Genomic DNA, 21576 nt, shown 5'->3' on the forward strand with positions numbered 1-21576 from the left:
TTTTCTCAAACAGATAAGGCAGTGTTGTGAGTTGTTTTTACTTGCGGTACTGAGTTTAAACAACAGTTGATCATTAATTGAAAAATTGGTATAACTGAATTATTTGAGTTAAAAGGATATGTTGTTAAAAGTTCACTTGACAATAGAATCAGAGTTTTTGTGAATGGGTAATGTAATATTGTTAGTCATTTCAACTCAGAGTATCAAGTAGAAACGATAAATTATCATCAACTGGGAAACTTTTCAAAGTTACCTTCCTTAGTTGAATGAAAGCTTTTCTTAAAGTTGAAATAACATGTTTTTAAGGCAGCAACTGAACTTAAAATTGTAAGTTAAACCACCCTGATAATTCTTACAGTGAAGCAACGACTTGGAGATACCGCTTTTTCCTGGATTTCCCAACCGTGGGACAATAAACAATATTTTTACTCTATTCTTGTATTGAACGGTTGCCACGGCCACTTGGTGGCCCTCCAAGTGTCCCACCAAGTGGCCCCCTTTGCCAGAGTTGCTTCAACAACTTGGAGGTGTTATTACCTCCTTTACTATTCCTCTCGCTCCGCATGCTGGTAGGACAAAAAAAAAAAAAAAAGGCTTTGCCAACCCTGATGTCTGAGAGAAACAGACCTGACTCATATGCGCATATATACGTGTAGGTACGTATGTATGTAGGCGTAGAGGTATATACAGTGGGGGAAATAAGTATTTGACCCCTTGCTGATTTTGCAGGTTTGCCCACTTACAAAGAATGCAACAATCTATAATTTTAATCATATGTACATTCTAACAGTGAGAGACAGAATCCCAAAGAAAATTCCAGAAATTCACATCATATGAATTTATGAAAATTGAGAACCATCTGATGAGGAAAAACAAGTATTTGACCCCCTGGACAAACAGCATGTTAATATTTTGTAGAACAGCCATTATTGGCCAGCACAGATGTCACGGTTTTTATAGTTGGTGACAAGCTTTGTGCACATTTCGGCACGGATGTTGGCCCACTCCTCCCTGCAGACAGCCTCCAAATCATTCAGTTTCCAAGGTTGTCGCCTGGCAACTCGAACTTTAAGCTCCCTCCAAAGATTTTCAATTGGATTCAGGTCTGGAGACTGGCTAGGCCACTCCAGAACCTTGATGTGCTTCTTCTTCAGCCACTCTTTTGTTGCTTTGGCGGTGTGCTTAGGGTCGTTGTGCTGAAACACCCATCCTCAACCCATCTTCAGCTCTCTCACTGAGGGAAGGAGATGTTGGTCCAGAATTCCACGATACATGGCCCCGTCCATCCTCCCCTCAATACGATGGAGTTGTCCCGTCCCCCAAAGCATGATGTTGCCACCACCATGCTTGACGGTGGGGATGGTGTTCTTTGGGTTGTACTCGGTGTTCTTTGCCCTCCAAACACGACGAGTTGAGTTGAGGCCAAAACGTTCTGTTTTGGTCTCATCTGACCACATCACCTTCTTCCAGGCCTCTTCTGAGTCGTCCAGGTGGTGAATGGCGAACTTCATGCGGGCCTGTACATGTTTCTTCTTGAGCAGGGGGACCTTGCGTGCGCTGCAGGACTTCAATCCATGACGGCGTAATGTGTTACCAACCGTTTCTTTTGTAACTGTGGTCCCAGCTGCCTTCAGTTGATTCATCAGTTCCCCCCTTGTGCTTTTGGGATGATTCCTCACCGTTCGCATGACCAGGGACACCCCACGAGGCGAGATCTTGTGTGGAGGCCCAGACCGAGGGAGGTTGGCAGTGGGGTGGTGCTTCTTCCATTTCCTGATAACTGCACCGACAGTTGATCTTTTCTCTCCAAGTTGCTTTCCGATTCTCTTGTATACCATCCCAGCCTTGTGCAAATCAACAATCTTGTCCCTGATGTCCGAAGAAAACTCTTTGGTCTTGCCCATGGTGGTGATGTTGGATGCTGGTTGTTTGGGTGTAGACAGGTGTCTTTTATACAGGTAACGAGGTGAGGCAGGTGTAGTTGATGTAGATAATTGGTTGGGATTGGGGCTGTGTCTTAAAGACAGACAAATACTTGCTGTTTGATAGGGGGTCATATACTTGTTTTTCCTCATCAGATGGTTATCGATTTTTATAAATTCATATGATGTGAATTTCTGGAATTTTCTTTGGGATTCTGTATCTCACTGTTAGAATGTACATATGATTAAAATTATAGATTGTTGCATTCTTTGTAAGTGGGCAAACCTGCAAAATCAGCAAGGGGTCAAATACTTATTTCCCCCACTGTATAGCACACAATCCTTATTTTTATGAATGTCTCTACGGTGCTACAGTGCAAATTCAGTATTCAGTTTTTGAACTGCTGCAGTTTTTTGGTGAAAATGGGGGGAGGCGGGAGGATGAATTATAGGGCATTCTCCCTGGTACACTTGTGTGAAAAAATACATTTGGTATTCTTGGATCACAGGAGATATTTTATTTAAAGTGAAACTCCCCTTGATGTAAGGGCATAACCCCACTACCAGACACTTTTGGAAAAAAATGGCACCAAAGTGGCAGATTCAAAGAGAGAGGTGGGGGTTTTAAGCAGTGCTCAGTACTGCGAAAGTCAGGACGAGGTAAAACTGTGTTTCATTTCCAACAATGATGAGACCCACAACAGAGAGGAGGTCCTCCATATTACACAGTGGTGCTCCAGGAACAACCGCATCCAGAACACCAGCAAGACCAAGGAGTTCATTGTGGTCTACAGGAGGTCCAGGAAGAATGAACACGCTCCTGTCTAAGTACACAGGGAGATGGTGGAGCGTGTGGACAGCATAAAGTTCCTGGGCATCCACATTTCCTCTCACCTTTCCTGACTGAGAACATCTCCCACCCTGTGTTGAAGGTCCAACAACAGCTCTTCTTTCTCAAGCAACTGAAACGAACAGGACTTTCTGCTCATAAACCTTTATAGAGCCAGGAGTGAAAGCATTCAGCATGACAATGTGGGATGGGAGCTGCACTGTATTAAATGCGGGTGGTGTAGCTGATTAATTGATCAATTATTGAATAAATGGCTTCTTTTTGTTGCATTTAATGGCACACAGATTTGTATTTTTAGATCATTTTTGGCACTGTATTTATTTCATTGCGTCATTATGCTGAAAAGAAAAATCCTGGTGAGGACCCTGGTGGTGTCTTGCCTAAAGACACAATGACGGTCAGACAGGGGATTGAACCAACAACCCGCCAGCTGCAGGAAAACCTCCTTAATTCCCTCCTCCCACTCTAACAAACTATTGTGGCACTTCAATGCAAAATTTGGAGAAACCGTAGGTGGTATGAAAATAGCGTCTTCAATTTAAAAAAATATGAAGGGTTTCTCTAAAAACAGAAAGTTAAACCGTGTTTCTACATGAAAGTATGACAACATAGTGAAGCCTGAAAAATTGTTAATTTTAATTTCTATGTCTTGCATGGAGCATAGAATTCTATTATATCTCTAATTGTTGCTATGGGAGAACCCAACAATTGTGTTTTTAAAAATATACACAAATACACTTGAAATCATGATATTTATTTTTGAACAGCATTGCTAGGTTATTATGCGTCCGCATGATGCCAAAATGATTTTATTCAAATATCGGCAGTTAAAATATCGTTTAGCAGACATTTGGAAACCCACTTTCCAAATATTAGCACGATAAAAAAGTACTTGCTTAAATTTAGCACGATTTTTCAAGTTATTTTGCTCAGTACGTGTAAAGATGATTTCCTGCATTTGTAAACAACAAAAGGTAGGAACCTGATTCTTTGTGCAATCTTCTGATTTGACTAAATGCACTAAGATGATTTCCACTCAATTTGATTTGAATTAAGTTTGACTTGTTGCTACTTATTTGTGAAAAGGTAACATTATCATACTTAAATATCTGTTTTTACAACTTTTAAACAGAAAAGCCCTCAGAGGGATGTACGTTATGGAGATGGCGAAAGTTCAAGTCTGCAGAAGAGGTAAAGTTTTATAACAATCCTAATTTGTTTCCACGTGGTTTTAATTTATCAGATTTTATTTTCCTGTAACAGATGACTTGGACATTCAAATTTTTGACATTTTCTGCTTATTTTTCTGATATCAGCCTACAGACAGAGGCATGGTCCCCCACTTCCACCAAAACCCCTGCTACCAGCGAGGCTCCTAGGACTAGAAAAACCTCCTACTGGCATTGTTTGTCTCTTCATAACAAGGTATGTATAGCAGAGCTGATAATTTTATTAAAAAGTAGCAAAGAAAAGTGATTGTAATTTGTGAGTGTCAGCACAGTCTGAGCTCATCTGTGTGTATTTAGAAGAAAAAGCAGACCCATCTCCCACAAAATGTGGACAGGGTCACAATCCTGTCACCCTCTGTGACAGAAAGGAGGTAAAATAAAACTTCATCAACAGCAGTTTTATATTTTATTATTTTATATGGGAAAACCTCCTTAATTCCCTCCTCCCAGTCTAACAAACTACCGTCTCAATGCCAGCTGTTGGTTTTACATGTAAAGTTTGTGGCACTTCAATGCAAAATTTGGAGTAACTGTAGGTGGTATGAAAATAGCGTCTTTAATTTAAAAAAATATGATGGGTTTCTCTAAAAACAGAAAGTTAAACCGTGTTTCTACATGAAAGTATGACAACATAGTGAAGCCTGTAAAATAGTGATTTTAATTTCTATGTCTTGCATGGATTATATAATTCTATTATATCTGTAATTGTTGCTATGGGAGAACCCAACAATTGTGTTTTTAAAAATATACACAAATACACTTGAAATCACGATATTTATTTTTGAACAGCATTGCTAGGTTATTATGCGTCCGCATGATGCCAAAATGATTTTATTCAAATATCGGCAGTTAAAACATTGCTTAGCAGACATTTGGAAACCCACTTTCCAAATATTAGCACGATAAAAAAGTACTTGCTTAAATTTAGAACAATTTTTCAAGTTATTTTGCTCAGTACGTGTAAAGATGTTTTCCTGCATTTGTAAACAACAAAAGGTAGGAACCTGATTCTTTGTGTAATCTTCTGATTTGACTAAATGCACTAAGATGGTTTTCACTCAGTTTGATTTCAATTAAGTTTGACTTGTTGCTACTTATTTGTGAAAAGGTAATATTATCATACTTAAATATCTGTTTTTACAACTTTTAAACAGAAAAGCCCTCAGAGGGATGTACGTTTTGGAGATGGCGAAAGTTCAAGTCTGCAGAAGAGGTAAAGTTTTATAACAATCCTAATTTGTTTCCACGTGGTTTTAATTTATCAGATTTTATTTTCCTGTAACAGATGACTTGGACATTCAAATTTTTTACATTTTCTGCTTATTTTTCTGATATCAGCCTACAGACAGAGGCATGGTCCCCCACTTCCACCAAAACCCCTGCTACCAGCGAGGCTCCTAGGACTAGAAAAACCTCCTACTGGCATCATTTTTCTCTTCATAACAAGGTATGTATAGCAGAGCTGATTATTTTATTAAAAAGTATAAAAGAAAAGTGATTGTAATTTGTGAGTGTCAGCACAGTCTGAGCTCATCTGTGTGTATTTAGAAGAAAAAGCAGACCCATCTCCCACAAAATGTGGACAGGGTCACAATCCTGTCACCCTCTGTGACAGAAAGGAGGTAAAATAAAACTTCATCAACAGCAGTTTTATATTTTATTATTTTATATGGGAAAACCTCCTTAATTTCCTTCTCCCAGTCTAACAAACTACCGTCTCAATGCCAGCTGTTGGTTTTACCTGTAAAGTTTGTGGCACTTCAATGCAAAATTTGGAGAAACCGTAGGTGGTATGAAAATAGCATTTTCAATTTTAAAAAAATATGATGGGTTTCTCTAAAAACAGAAAGTTAAACCGTGTTTCTACATGAAAGTATGACAACATAGTGAAGCCTGAAAAATAGTCAATTTTAATTTCTATGTCTTGCATGGGACATAGAATTCTATTATATCTCTAATTGTTGCTATGTTAGGCCCCAACAATTGTGTTTTTAAAAATGTACACAAATACACTTGAAATCACGATATTTATTTTTGAACAGCATTGCTAGGTTATTATGCGTCCGCATGATGCCAAAATGATTTCATTCAAATATCAGCAGTTAAAATATCGCTTAAGAGACATTTGGAAACCCACTTTCCAAATATTAACACGTTAGAGAAGTACTTGCTTAAATTTAGCACGATTTTTCAAGTTATTTTGCTCAGTACGTGTAAAGATGTTTTCCTGCATTTGTAAACAACAAAAGGTAGGAACCTGATTCTTTGTGTAATCTTCTGATTTGACTAAATGCACTAAGATGATTTTCACTCAATTTGATTTTAATTAAGTTTGACTTGTTGCTACTTATTTGTGAAAAGGTAACATTATCATACTTAAATATCTGTTTTTACAACTTTTAAACAGAAAAGCCCTCAGAGGGATGTACGTTATGGAGATGGCGAAAGTTCAAGTCTGCAGAAGAGGTAAAGTTTTATAACAATCCTAATTTGTTTCCACGTGGTTTTAATTTATTAGATATTATTTTCCTGTAACAAATGACTTGGACACTTAAATTTTTGACATTTTCTGCTTATTTTTCTGATATCAGCCTACAGACAGAGGCACGGTCTCCCATTTCCGCCACAACCCCTGCTACCAGCGAGGCTCCTAGGACTAGAAAAACCTCCTACTGGCATCGTCTGTCTCTTCATAACAAGGTATGTATAGCAGAGCTGATTATTTTATTAAAAAGTAGCAAAGAAAAGTGATTGTAATTTGTGAGTGTCAGCACAGTCTGAGCTCATCTGTGTGTATTTAGAAGAAAAAGCAGACCCATCTCCCACAAAATGTGGACAGGGTCACAATCCTGTCACCCTCTGTGACAGAAAGGAGGTAAAATAAAACTTCATCAACAGCAGTTTTATATTTTATTATTTTATATGGGAAAACCTCCTTAATTTCCTTCTCCCAGTCTAACAAACTACCGTCTCAATGCCAGCTGTTGGTTTTACATGTAAAGTTTGTGGCACTTCAATGCAAAATTTGGAGAAACCGTAGGTGGTATGAAAATAGCGTCTTTAATTTAAAAAAATATGATGGGTTTCTGTAAAAACAGAAAGTTAAACCGTGTTTCTATATGAAAGTATGACAACATAGTGAAGCCTGAAAAATAGTGAATTTTAATTTGTATGTCTTGCATGGGGCATAGAATAGTATTATATCTCTAATTGTTGCTATGGCACACCCCAACAATTGTGTTTTTAAAAATATACACAAATACACTTGAAATCACGATATTTATTTTTGAACAGCATTGCTAGGTTATTATGCGTCCGCATGATGCCAAAATGATTTTATTCAAATATCAGCAGTTAAAATATCGCTTAAGAGACATTTGGAAACCCACTTTCCATATATTAACACGTTAGAGAAGTACTTGCTTAAATTTAGCACGATTTTTCAAGTTATTTTGCTCAGTAAGTGTAAAGATGTTTTCCTGCATCTGTAAACAACAAAAGGTAGGAACCTGATTCTTTGTGTAATCTTCTGATTTGACTAAATGCACTAAGATGATTTTCACTCAATTTGATTTCAATTAAGTTTGACTTGTTGCTACTTATTTGTGAAAAGGTAACATTATCATACTTAAATATCTGTTTTTACAACTTTTAAACAGAAAAGCCCTCAGAGGGATGTACGTTTTGAAGATGGCGAAAGCTCAAATCTGCAGAAGAGGTAAAGTTTTAGAACTATCCTAATTTGTTTCCACGTGGTTTTAATTTATTTTATTTTTTCTGCCACAAATGACTTGCACACCCAAAATCTGAAATTTTCTGCTTATCTTGCTGATATCAGCCAGCAGACAGATGTACCATCTCCCTGTACCATCACAACCAGCGAGGCTCCTAGGTCTAGAAAAACCTCCTACTGGCATTGTTGGCGTCTTCATAACAAGGTATGTATAGCAGAGCTGATTCTCTTAATAAATAAGCACCAAAGAAAAGGGGTTGTAATCTTTGAGTCTCAGAACGGTCTGACTGATTTCATCTCTGTGTATTTTACAGAAAAAGCAGACCCATGTCCCACAAGATGTGGACGGGGTCACAATCCAGTCACCCTCTGTGACAGAAAGGAGGTAAAATAAATCTTCATCAACAGCAGTTTCATATTCTATCATCTATTTTTAAGTTGCCGTTATAGAGGTGTATGCCACTACAGAATTAATTTCCCTTTTTTACTTTATTTTACAGTTGTTGCACAAGTGAGAAGTCTCAGGGAGGAGAGACTAGTGTCCAGTTCAGGGCTTCATCTGTTCCTTGCAGTCCTGTCTCTGAACACCATGAGCTGCATCTCCCAGCTGACAACAAAGAGGAGACTGATGAGTCAGTCGAACAATTCTCCACCACGTATGAATTTCTTTACATTAGACTTTTTTAGAGGTCAACCCAGTTTCAGTCATTACAAAGTAAAATATAAATATCCAAATACAGATGTGAGATTGTTTTGCCCCAGGAATCATTGGTTACTTGTTCAGTTTTTTCTCCACTTGTCCTCAAATTAAACTAATAACTGTCTTGTGGGCAGTCTTAAACTTTTGTGTCTTCTTCATAGTATACAATGCACTGGTGATTTTGGGGATGTCGAAGATGGAGCACTGGATGGTTCTCATGCATCTTCCAGAGAAGGAGACTCCCAAACTGGCCAAAACAGCAGAGTGGAAGATACTGTCTTGCCCTCTACTGCCTCAGCACAGATGTGAGTTATTATTTAGAGCTCAATAATATTTATATTTTATAGTATTCCCAAGTTTCAAATTAAAAGTCATGTTGATCCGTTTTTGTGTGGTGATTTTTGTGTTCTTTCATTACCAGCATCAACAACCAAGAGGACTCAGAAGAAGGAGAGTCTGATGTCCAAGACAACATCCAACCTGCGTCTGAAAGTCAGGACATGCCAGAAAAGATTGAGGAGAAAGAACGGTATGAAAACTGTCTAGTCTGGATTCAAGATGATTGTATACAAATACAGATGTGAGATTGTTTTGCCCCAGGAATCATTGGTAACTTGTTCAGTTTTTTCTCCACTTGTCCTCAAATTAAACTAATAATTGTCTTGTGGACAGTCTTAAACTTTTGTGTCTTCTTTATAGTATACAATGCGCTGGTGATTTTGGGGATGTCGAAGATGGAGCACTGGATGGTTCTCCTGCATCTTCCAGAGGAGACTCCCAAACTAGCCAAAACAGCAGAGTGGAAGATACTGTCTTGCCCTCTACTGCCTCAGCACAGATGTGAGTTATTATTTAGAGCTCAATAATATTTATATTTTATAGTATTCCCAAGTTTCAAATTAAAAGTCATGTTGATCCGTTTTTGTGTGGTGATTTTTGTGTTCTTTCATTACCAGCATCAACAACCAAGAGGACTCAGAAGAAGGAGAGTCTGATGTCCAAGACAACATCCAACCTGCGTCTGAAAGTCAGGACATGCCAGAAAAGATTGAGGAGAAAGAACGGTATGAAAACTGTCTAGTCTGGATTCAAGATGATTGTATACAAATACAGATGTGAGATTGTTTTGCCCCAGGAATCATTGGTTACTTGTTCAGTTTTTTCTCCACTTGTCCTCAAATTAAACTAATAACTGTCTTGTGGACAGTCTTAAACTTTTGTGTCTTCTTCATAGTATACAATGCGCTGGTGATTTTGGGGATGTCGAAGATGGAGCACTGGATGGTTCTCCTGCATCTTCTAGAGGAGACTCCCAAACTGGCCAAAACAGCAGAGTGGAAGATACTGTCTTGCCCTCTACTGCCTCAGCACAGATGTGAGTTATTATTTAGAGCTCAATAATATTTATATCTTATAGTATTCCCAAGTTTCAAATGAAAAGTCATGTTGATTCGTTTTTGTGTGGTGATTTTTGTGTTCCTTCATTACCAGCATCAACAACCAAGAGGACTCAGAAGAAGGAGAGTCTGATGTCCAAGACAACATCCAACCTGCGTCTGAAAGTCAGGACATGCCAGAAAAGATTGAGGAGAAAGAACGGTATGAAAACTGTCTAGTCTGGATTCAAGATGATTGTATAGAATCATACATCTGCACTCACACACTTAGTATTTTTTCTCTATATTTCTGTTGACAATTTTTCTGTTAGAACTCTCAATATATATTTGTCCTCCCTTAACTATCACAAAATATTCTGCTGCAAAATTAATAACTAGGTACTTGGCAAATTATGTTCTGCATGTTTACGTATTAGGAATGTTGTGCAATTACAGACGTTTTTAAGTTATTGAATTTTATCAAATAACTCTCAACGTATCCGGTATTGTCCAGAGAATACCAACCCATTTGGCTTTGATAATAGGACAATAGTTGAAAGAGTGATTTGAGCACTTTCATTCTTCTAACAGCAAACTCACACAAATGGAAAGTGATAACTTCACTTCAAGTATAAGAATTTATTAACAGAAATAAATGTTAATCCAGGAACATTAAATAATGCTGTTTATCTGTAGTTAACAATAAATTCCAATTAGGGATGCAAATAAATAATCTATTTACGCTTAATTGTCAATTAATGGTTAATTAGGTTAAGGTTTTTCCATCCAATTAACTGATAACATCCACTTAGACCTTCTTTCAGTGTTGTAATATGGCCGCCATTCAGTAGACGGTGCTGATGGTCATTCTAATGTGGAGCCTGATTGCAGTACTAAAAGAAAAAAAAGTAAAGGCAGATGCAACGTGAAGCACTCTGAAGGAGTCTGGTGTGGGATTACTTTTGCTCTGTTTAATGAGGATGCAAAATGCTCTTTAAGCGCTTCTGTTACAATATAAACACTCAACAAGCTCATTAGGTTTACAGCTATATAGCTAACAGATAAAAATAACTAAAAATAGTTTTGCGAAGAACTAAAGGTATCTTTTTAGATGGACTATGGTATGATATCGCACACCATCTCTGTATTGTTCTCCAGTCTCTTGTTTACATAGTCGGGCTGGCTGCTTGTGCACGTACGTGCATGTGGACAGCTGCCACTCAAGGCTTAGCCCCTCCCTGTCTTAAAATGCCACAACCAGAGCAGTGTTTGGTTTAGGCACACAATGGCGGGGAGCAAAATGTTCTCTTGTTAACAGCATTATAACATTATGAGTTACTTACTTCAACACTACAAAAGGTTCCTCCAAAAGGTGATGCTGTTTTGCTGTGTATCTATCCATTGCAAAGATGCACATACAATCCGATGGGGGAGAAAAGGGAGGGGAAATGGGGGCCGGGTTGCAGCTGGAGCAGAGGTAGAGAGAGAGGTTTGAGTTGATGCACATCTTGTTTTGGTCGACAGGCAGTGCTCAAGCCCCATCTAGTGGTGAAATGTGTTTATTCTCCCATAAGAGCTTTAAAAATAGCACTGAAAGTTTAAAGTATATACTAAAACTAAACTGGATAGCCTAGGTAATAGGATTCAGCCTTAGGATGGCTGAACTACACAGTTAAACATCTCTTTCTTTTTATCACCAGTGTCTGCGTCCTGAACGACATTTCAGGACAACTTGGAGTCCAGGTGGAAACTGCTCCTGATGGTGGCACTCTTCCCTCAGTTGCCGCTGAGAAAGACTTACACACCGTGAAAGAAGACAGCGGAGAAGTATTTCTGACCTCTTCTGCCACAGAAGAGAGGTAAAAGCTTTTAGCTGGTCTGTGCCATCAAATCAACTATTTGGGTTTCATTGCACTGAAAAAGAAAGAAATTCATGATGATTTGTAATTCCACTGATATTAATTTTGTTTGCTTGTTTTTTAAATCTGAAGTTTAAAGAGAACCATGGAAGTGGCAAATACGGAACCTGGACACCAAGATGTTTCCTGCACACAATCTTCTCCTGAGTCAGGAAAAAATGAGACTTTTAAAAGCATAAAAAACATGTGTGGGTTAATCCTGTCTCAACTGTTTCGTAAGGTATGTTGAACCAAGCTGAATGTTGTTGATTGCATCAACTCAGTATCATATAAATAACAGAAACAACCACGGCATGTTCAGTTTTTGCTGTACTGAACTTTAATACTGTATCTTTTTATCACAAAAGAGAGTCTTTCCACATGAAAACAAAGAAGGGCCACATATAGAGCCTTCACTTCAGATTATGTCTGTCATCCACAGGCTGAATTCAACCGTCCAGGACTCAACCACTCAGCAAAGCCTTCTTCAAGTACCAAGAAAACCATCCCCAAACAGGAGCTGGTCTGCTTTGGGTAAACAAAAGCACAAAAATTGATAAATAAGCTTTTCACAGACTACATTTTACAAAACCCTCTGCTCTAAAACATTTCAAATGCATGGAAACTGAAGCCCATGTTCTGACTCTGGTTATTTGTCGTGTGTGTTTTAAGGTTACCGAACCTGGGCATGACTTGCTACATGAACTCCATCCTCCAAAGCCTCCTAAATCTAAACTGCTTCGTTCAAGAGATCTACAAGCAGCTGCCTGTGTGGCGCCTTCTCCCCGGATCTCAGCTCTTCAGGTACAGCACTCCACAGATGCAAAAACAAGTGTGTCAAACTCCAGTCCTTGAGGGCCAGTGTCCTGCAAATTTTATACACGTCTCTGCTTCAACAGGCCTGAGTCACATAATCAGGCCATTAGCAGGACTCTGGAGAATACGACTGCATACTGAGGAGGTAATTCAGCTGTTCGATTCAGTTATGTTGGAGCAGGGACACATCATGGATACTGGACCTCAAGGACTGGAGCTTGCCACATGTGCTCTAAAAGACCACCAGTGCATAGCTGGGGTCTTTAACCCTGGTCCTCAGGAAGCACTGTTCTGCATGTATAGGTGTGGTTCACCATACCTGGATCATGTTATTGCACAACCTCCTCAGCAACCATTACGGGCTGCAGAGGCCTGTTAATCACCCATTTACGTCAGGTGTGTGGAGGCAGTGAAACATCTAAAACATGCAGGACAGTGGGTCCTCAGTATCTAGGTTGAAGACCCCTGGTCTATAGAATGTCAAGAACTGTGTTGATATACATTTGGATTCTGCGTTGCAACAATATTCATATCCCTTGAACGTTCTCATATTGTCATATTGTTACATTTGAATGACCACCTTGAGTTAATTTATTGTTTTTTTGTAAAAGACCAGGTAATAATGTCAAAGATGGCAGACAATAACATTTTCCTATGGACGGATGTTTGTTGAAGGGGACTTTGAATTATAGTCGTAGCTAGCCGTGCTTTCATTCAGAAGAGTCAGTAGCCAAAGCAGTACTGCACTAGCCGCTATTGTTTTCTTCTGTGGTTGTTTAAATTGTAGACAGCTGCCATGTTGTGCCTTTATGCATTAATTTAAATAGATTTCTGTCATACAATACATGAGCCAGGGATTCCCTGGAAGAAACGCGGGACATTTTCAAGCTGTTACGTTCAAATTGTGCTGCTGTCAAAGAAAACTTTCCCCATAGTTGTGTAAATGAACATTACAAACACACTCAGACTATACCGTGTTCACCAAAAAAACGTTGCGTAAGCAGAGCCTTAGTCTCATCATTAATGCAGCTCTTCCATAAAGGCCTTAGGGGTTTGTTAGAAAAAATGTATTGATTTGCTTTATTTGCCCTCCGTGGGGGATATTACGTTTCAGTCCAGCCCATCAAGAGAAAGACAAACATGGGTAGACAGGTGACTGAGGCCTTGTTGCCTTGGAGGCGTTGCCTTTTTGCAGAGTAGAGAAAGGAAAACATTAGGAAGGTTGAGGTGAAAAATAAAAGTACATTTCTCCCACGTTCTCTTTGCGGTGACAGTATAAGAATGCAAGAAAAACCCTCGTCACAAAAAAACAACATACAGACAACGTCATACAGCAAACACGTGTGAGGTTGGAGGTGTTTATGTGTGGGTGGAGGGGAGGGGGGGGGGGCATGCCAGTCAGGTTCTCCCAAGTGAGCGGCGCATCCGCCCACATCCAACCTAGGGTTCCTGTCCCAGGGGGTAAAGACTTGATCAATTGCGTTGAGCGGCCAGCTGACCAGATCCATGGTTTGAAATTCAGATGATTTGCAGAAAAAGGCTCTGAAAGAGTTACAAGCAGGAAAGATTTGGGGAAGAGAGGAGCAGAAAAGTGTCCGCCTTCACTGAGAGCTGGGAGAGACAAAAAAAAAACAGGACTAGTTCCACATGGTTTTGCCTCCTTGCGAGTGTTTCAAGAGCAGTTTTTCTCAGGGCCAGCCCAAGTTTATCCAGGCCTGTTAAACAGCAGGGTCAAACCGAGCTGAGTCGAGAGGAGTTTTAAGTGAAGACTCAGTGATTGGCCGAGGAGAAATGAGAAGGTTTTTCTGTGAGGAAGTCCATAAAACTGAAGAGCAACAACATTAATATTAAGGACCACTATGAAAAGAGTGGGTCAAACCACCTTGGCAGCGATGGCTGCTATAGGGAGCCTGGACTGGGGAAACCCCTGAAAGCTCACTTCGCTGAGGGGCCTGAAGCCTGCGGGCTAAACGGCTCCGCCTCTCCACTTCTGTCTCTCTCTTAACCAAACAGGTTCAAAGCAGATAGCAGAGAGCCTCTGCCTTATTTTATTATTAGATGTGTGATCCAGATATTTATCCTGGTGGATTAATCCTTAAAAAACCTACAAGACAATTGTGCTAATACAGTTATCGAAAGATAATTAGGATTTTTTCTCCTTTTATTTATAATTACGTATTTTTAGTTGTTTGCCTTTTTTTCGCTGATTTCTTTCAATTTTCAATGTTTCAAACAGAGTGTGGAGTGGGTAGAAGGGGGCTAAAGCCACCTACAAGAGGCGTTTTCTTCTACCGGTCATTTCTAGGCAGGTGGAAATAAAAAGCGCGCAAAGATAAATAAAGTAGAGAGGAGCCGAGTTTGGCGAGCTAAACTGAGTAGGGTCATTGGAACTGTGGCTTTAGTGAACCAGCTTAATGAAGACCAAGGTGCACAGTTCTTAGGTCAAGGAGAAACTAGTGGGAAAGTTAGAAATTTCAAGTTTTGAATGTCTAATGGAAAAGTTCAATCTATGATCCAAAAACAGAAATAAAATCAGTGGTGAAGTAAGGCAGCCAAGTAGGCAGTTGTGACTAAGGAGTAGTGATCCACAGATAAGGTGGGAAGGTCTGTCAAAAAGGACAAATACATAAACTCCAGCAATTAATCCACAGATTCCAATAGCTTTTGCAAAAAGCTATTGTAAACAGAAAGCCTTAGAAGGACGTGTTGGAGGTTTGACTCAAGACATGCCAAGAAAGGGACATTGAAGATAATTATATTTTCTTAAAACTTTCTTGTGTGCACCAAGAAGATACATTTAACTAATTTTAAAGATGGCAGCCAAATAATTATCTGGCGCACATGTCATCCCCAAACTACAGTTGAGGATGACACAGAGTGTCAGGAGTCATGAGCATCAATACAAATTCATGTTATACCTATAATTTCCTTTCCACTTCATAATTATGCATCACTTCATAACTGCCTTGTCAAGATCTAAGTTAGATGGAAACCTTGGTAATCAACTACTATGAAAAAGGGGGCTGTCATTTATTTTAAACTAAAAAAAGATTATGTTCTTCACTTCTGTTCTCACCAGATGGTTTCTAGATATTGAAGCCAGTCGCTTCACCAACATCAGAGAGGACAAAATGTTGGTTCTATCCACTTTTAAATGGACTGTCGCTGAATATAATTCAGATTTTGACGATGACGAGCAGAAGGTTAGTGCCATACTTATTTATACTAGACGGCACAGTGTCAATCTTTGACAGATTTTGTTTAACTCCTATCTTCTGAACCATTTCTTTGGGTTTCTGAGCAGGATGCCCATGAGTTCCTCGTTTGTGTTCTGGACATAATGAGGTCTGTGTCATCAGAGGTTGAGCTGACAGCTGTAAACTCTGGCCTGACCTACACGTGCCCAGTCCAGGAACACATTACACTTCAGATGTTAAACGTCAGAACCTGCAGGGGGTATGAATGTATTCTATTTACACTGCTGACTTGTTGCGTCTCCAGGAGCACTGTGGTTATTTTTCAACTCTACTGTCCATTTCAGATGTGGTGAGCAGTCCTATAGATTGGAGGACTTTGTTAACCTCAGTCTGGACCTGGTACCAGGGGGAACGGTGGGCCAGTGTCTGCAGGAGTATCTCAAGGTAAGTGCAAACATATTTGAAAAGCGAACTCAATTTTGAGAGATTTAAAGTAAAAGTAATAATTGTCTCGTTCAGGAGAACCAGATAGAATTCACATGCCACTGTGGAGCGCAGCAGTCGTCCCTGCAGAGCTCTTTCTCCACCCTGCCGAAGTAGGTTACACAACCACACTGTAATCACTGCCATCCAGTTGTTCAGGCTGAGAAGTTTCCTTTATCTGATCCTCTCTGATCTATTTCTCCTTCCTCTCAGTGTGCTGATCCTGCACCTAAAGCGCTTTATAGTCACCAGGTCCTACACTGTCAACAAGATGAAGAATCCCATCACTTTGTCAAAAGAACTTGTGCTGAAGGAAGAGTATATGGCCAACAGAAATGTAAGAAAATTACAATTGTTAGGTATAAAACGAAGAATGGGTCTCAGCAATAACAAATCAATCAGCTGCTCGTGTCCTTCAACCGTATCTAAACACTATGATGTTTTGTAGACGACAGCTCGTTATTCTCTGGTGAGCGTCGTCAGCCACATGGGCTCCAGTGCTGACAGTGGTAAGTGTTTGTCTGAGGTTCTGTTTTTCTGTCACAGTTATCGACGTCGACATCTGCAGGTTTTGCTTTCCAGGCTAAAAATGTTTTCCCTTTGCTCTCAGGTCATTACATCTGCGACAGTATCTACGGAAGGCCGGATATGGGGGATTCAGCCAACCTTTGGCTAACATATAATGATGAGCGTGTTAGCCAGACAACAGCAGAAGATGTCTGTCGCCGAAGAGAAACAACTGCTTTCCTGCTGTTCTATGAAAAACAGGGTAAGAGATTGATTTGGGTTTCACAGCTACAGTTTATTAGCTGCAGTTCTCTGACATGCTTGCCTTAGTAATCAGTGCTACCCAGGAGATGGTTTTGCATACTTAAAATGTTCTTAAATCCATTAAATCTGAATGTATTTGCGTTCTCTTTCCAGCCCTTGAAGAGCTAACACACCTGCCATCAGGGCTGCAATATTGACTGCAGCAAGCAATGCCACAAATTACTACAGTGGCTTGCAAAATTATTCACACGTCTTTAACTTTTCCACATATTGTCACATTACAACCAAAAATACAAATACATTTTATTGGAATCTTATGTGAAAGATAAACTGCTATACAACTGTGAAGTAGCAAGAAACTAATACATGGTCTCTTTTTTTAAACAAATAAAAAACTGAAAAGAGCAATGTGCAAAAGTATTCAGCATAAATATTTCTTGGAACCGCGTTTTGCTGTAATTACTGCAAGTCTCTACCAGTTTTCCACATCTTGTGACTGAAATTTTTGGCCATTCTTCTTTGTAAAATAGTTCAAGCACAGTCAGATTAGATTGAGAGCGTTTGTGAATAGCAGTTTTCACACCTTATCAGATCCACAGATTCTTGATTCGGTTTAAGTAAGAGGTCGACCGATGCAGGTTTTTAAGGCCGATACCGATTATTTTGACATCAGGCAAATCGATAACCGATACGTAAAAATTAAAATAATACAACTGAAAATGTTGAGTACAACACAAAGTATCCATCTTATAATAAACACACTTTTGAAATTCTCTTTAATTTCATAGTAACATTTACCCAATGATATTTAATTACTCAAATGCAGACTTTGGTGAATTAAAATCTGCCATAAATTTGATTATTAAAATTGGCTAGAAATTAAAATTGGAAAGAACTGACCCAAATACTGTTCTTATATTGCTAGACCAAAAAGAGTTACATTTTTTATTGTTAAAGAGTCAAATTCAATTATTCAAAATAATCTATAAACAACAATTGAGCAAAACCCTTTTTTACATTTTGGATCTGCAATAATTTACACATTAATTTCCTACAAAAAATCTGACATTTAAAATAGTCATATTTTGTAGAGCAGGTAAAACATTAACGTTATTGTTTTGGTTTTAAAACACAATTGTATTCATTTTTAGTTCCTTTGACTTGACAATTTTGGCCCATGTAGCGAAAAGTTTGGACACCTCTGCTGTAGAGGCAACTGCAGTAAATGGAGGAAAACTCATTTTACATGTCAGACATGTATGAAAAAGGGTGAAATAAAAAGCTTCTAACTTTTGCAAAGCTCCTTTTAAAAAAACACAAAACATTAACAATGGCTAGCAAACAATATAGAACATTAAAAAATATAACAACAAAAAATAAATACTTAATTGTTTGTGCACTTCATGTAGCAGCACAAGGCCTATCTAGTGCAAATTACGTTCCCGAGAAATGTTCTGTTTGATTTATATATTAAACGTATTTGCTCTACTTAAAAAAATGACTACGTTTTATTATCCAATCCATTCTGCTTCAACAGACCTGAAGGAAACCGTCAAAGACACCGTCTTACTTCAACTAGCGTTGTGACTCTTAAACTAAACTTAATAACAGCGACAAAAGATTTTCTTGTTGTGGGGAGGAAGAGGAAATAGACTGACCACTGCTAAACATTATTTTCTGCAAAGTTAAATGCTTCAAGTGTTGTGATTATTTTCATGCTCATACACGACTTCATGGCAACGAGCACTAACACAGCGGTGGCAGGTGGCCAGCTGGAGATCGGACACGTTTTTTTTTTAGACAGTGGGATGGAGTTTTATACTGACTTTAGCAGCTCAACCACCATTTACAAACCAGCATTGACCTGCGAGTTTCATTGAGTTAAAGTGAAAACCCTGCTCCGTTCTCAGTAAAACAGCTGTTCCCACCCGCTCACAGTGACAGAGGCAGACATTCAAAGGGCAAATACCGCTAAATTGTCAACATTACCAGGCGCTCTCTGCCAGGGAGGCAGCGTAAAACGTATGCGCATCACGGGACGTCAAAGCATGGTGGCTGAATGCGCCAATGGTCAATGCATGCAGTGTATCGTCCCATCCCGATACAAGACAAAACACAAATATTGTATTTTTAACCGTCTGATTTAGTATTTGCCCTTTGAATGTCTGCCTCGGTCACTGTGAGCGGGAGGGAACAGCTGTTTCATTGAGAATGGAGCAGGGTTTTTCCATTTCCACTCACGGAAACTTGCGTGTCAATGTTGGCTTTTAAATGGTGGTTGAGCTGTTTAAAGTTGGTATAAAACTCCATCCCACTGTCTAAAAAAACATGTTTGTTTCCAGCTGGCCACCGCTGTGTTAGTGCTCGTTGCCTTGAAGAGTCGTTGTGTACACGCATGAAAACAATCACAACACTTATAGCATTTAACTTTGTAAAAAATAATGTTCAGCGGTGGCCTTTTTCTTCCTCCTCCTCCCCACAGCAAGAAGTTCTTTTCTCGCTGTCATTAAGTTTAGTTTAAGAGTCGCAATGCTATTTGAAGTAAGACGTGTCGGAGCAGGAAAGATGTGACAGAGTGGTGTAGATTGGCTACGAGCGCTCTTTCTCTGTGTGTATGCGAGCGTCTTCCTGTGTGTCCATCTTTGACAGTTTCCTTCAGGCCAGTTAGAGCAGAATGGATTGGATAATAAAACATGAACATTTTTTAAATAGAAAAAATAAATTTAATATATAAATCAAACAGAAGATGTTCTCTGGGAAGGTAATTTGCAATGATGACCTGGCGTAAAAAAACATCAAGATTCAGATTGCTCACATTTCTTTAAAATTTGTTATAATGCTGTTTACAAATGTTAATAGGAAGGTAATTTGCACTACATAGACCTGGTGGTGCTACATGAAGGGCACAAACAGTTAAGTGTTTATTTTTTATTGTAATATTTTAAAAGTTCTACATTGCTTGCTAGCCATTGTTAAAGTTTTGTGTTTTTCTGAAAGGAGCTTTGCACAAGTTAGTGTGATGGTACAGTTTTGGCCTGCCTGTCTCCTCATAAACTTTCCAGCACTTTCCACCTCTCATGCAGCCCAGCTCTCACTCCACCTCCTCACTATTTCCACCTGCCGTTCCTAATTAAGCCTGGATTCAGTGCACCTGCCAACAGCTCTACTTGAACCTCCCTCAGTCTGCTCTTCTCCGCTGGATCGTCATCATTCTTCATCCAAACCTCGTCCTGACTCGTGTTTCTCATGCCTGCTAGCCAGAACTCTAACTAGCAGGCATGGGAAGCTCTTACTAGCAGGCGTGGGAAGCTCTGACTAGCAGGCGTGGGAAGCTCTGACTAGCAGGCGTGGGAAGCTCTGACTAGCAGGCGTGAGAAACACAAGGCAGGACGAGGTTTGGATGAAGAATGATGACGATCCAGCGGAGTAGAGCAGATTGAGGGAGGTTTAAGTAGAGCTGTTGGCAGGTGCACTGAATCCAGGCTTAATTAGGAACGGCAGGTGGAACTAGTGAGGAGGTGGAGTGTACCATCACACTAACTTGTGCAAAGCTCCTTTCAGAAAAACACAAAACTTTAACAATGGCTAGCAATCAATGTAGAACATTTAAAATATTACAATAAAAAATAAACACTTAATTGTTTGTGCACTTCATGTAGCAGCACCAGGTCTATGTAGTGCAAATTACCTTCCTAATAACATTTGTAAACAGCATTATAACAAATTTTAAAGAAATGTGAGAAATGTGAGAGATAACTTGGAGCGCTAGAGTAGCAGCAGATCCAGCAGCACAGCAGAAAGATTACTTAGAGAGCTGGAGTAGCAGGTGTCGACGAAGGGAACTACCAGACGTAGGAAGCTCTGGCTAGCAGACGTGGAAACTCTGGCTAGCGGGCGTGGAAACTCTGGCTAGCGGGCGTGGAAACTCTGGCTAGCGGGCATGGAAACTCTGGCTAGCAGGCATGGAAACTCTGGCTAGCAGGCGTGGAAACTCTGGCTAGCAGGCGTGGAAACTCTGGCTAGCAGGCGTGGAAACTCTGGCTAGCAGGCATGGAAACTCTGGCTAGCAGGCGTGGAAACTCTGGCTAGCAGGCGTGGAAACTCTGGCTAGCAGGCGTGGAAACTCTGGCTAGCAGGCGTGGAAACTCTGGCTAGCAGGCGTGGAAACTCTGGCTAGCAGGCATGGAAACTCTGCCTAGCAGACGTAGGAAGCTCTGACTAGCGGACGTGGGAGCTCTGACTAGCAGGCGTGGGAAACTCTGGCTAGCGGGCGTGGGAAGCTCTGGCTAGCGGGCGTGGGAGCTCTGACTAGCAGGCGTGGAAATTCTGGCTAGCGGGCGTGGGAAGCTCTGGTTAGCAGGTGTGGAAACTCTGGCTAGCGGGCGTGGGAAGCTCTGGCTAGCGGGCGTGGAAACTCTGGCTAGCGGGCGTGGGAAGCTCTGGCTAGCGGACGTAGGAAGCTCTGGCTAGCAGGCGTGGAAACTCTGGCCAGCGGGCATGGGAAGCTCTGGCTAGCAGGCGTGGAAACTCTGGCTAGCAGGCGTGGAAACTCTGGCTAGCAGGCGTGGAAACTCTGGCTAGCAGGCGTGGAAACTCTGGCT

The 21576-nt window shown here is 40.1% G+C and overlaps 1 protein-coding gene across 1 annotated transcript in view; it reads left to right on the forward strand.

Annotated features, from left to right (window-relative positions):
- The window catches only part of LOC118557386 (ubiquitin carboxyl-terminal hydrolase 37-like), a 48328-nt gene extending 30391 nt beyond the window's left edge, over nt 1–17937 (forward strand). The window contains exons 2-27 of the mRNA XM_036127324.1: nt 3905–3963; nt 4089–4197; nt 6409–6467; nt 6593–6701; nt 7661–7719; nt 7840–7939; nt 8049–8119; nt 8235–8390; nt 8596–8739; nt 8856–8963; nt 9134–9274; nt 9391–9498; nt 9669–9809; nt 9926–10033; nt 11511–11669; nt 11802–11949; nt 12151–12242; nt 12381–12512; nt 15604–15727; nt 15829–15980; nt 16066–16165; nt 16241–16317; nt 16418–16541; nt 16653–16713; nt 16815–16973; nt 17129–17937. Of these exons, the coding sequence (XP_035983217.1) occupies nt 8935–8963; nt 9134–9274; nt 9391–9498; nt 9669–9809; nt 9926–10033; nt 11511–11669; nt 11802–11949; nt 12151–12242; nt 12381–12512; nt 15604–15727; nt 15829–15980; nt 16066–16165; nt 16241–16317; nt 16418–16541; nt 16653–16713; nt 16815–16973; nt 17129–17172 (1899 nt within the window). The 5' untranslated portion in view covers nt 3905–3963; nt 4089–4197; nt 6409–6467; ... (5 more) ...; nt 8596–8739; nt 8856–8934 and the 3' untranslated portion in view covers nt 17173–17937. The remainder of the gene's footprint in view (nt 1–3904; nt 3964–4088; nt 4198–6408; nt 6468–6592; nt 6702–7660; nt 7720–7839; nt 7940–8048; nt 8120–8234; nt 8391–8595; nt 8740–8855; nt 8964–9133; nt 9275–9390; nt 9499–9668; nt 9810–9925; nt 10034–11510; nt 11670–11801; nt 11950–12150; nt 12243–12380; nt 12513–15603; nt 15728–15828; nt 15981–16065; nt 16166–16240; nt 16318–16417; nt 16542–16652; nt 16714–16814; nt 16974–17128) is intronic.
- Nucleotides 17938–21576: the final 3639 nt, after the last annotated feature.

The sequence above is a fragment of the Fundulus heteroclitus genome, chromosome 23 (genome assembly GCF_011125445.2).
Source record: "Fundulus heteroclitus isolate FHET01 chromosome 23, MU-UCD_Fhet_4.1, whole genome shotgun sequence".
Taxonomy (NCBI): Eukaryota; Metazoa; Chordata; class Actinopteri; order Cyprinodontiformes; family Fundulidae; genus Fundulus; species Fundulus heteroclitus.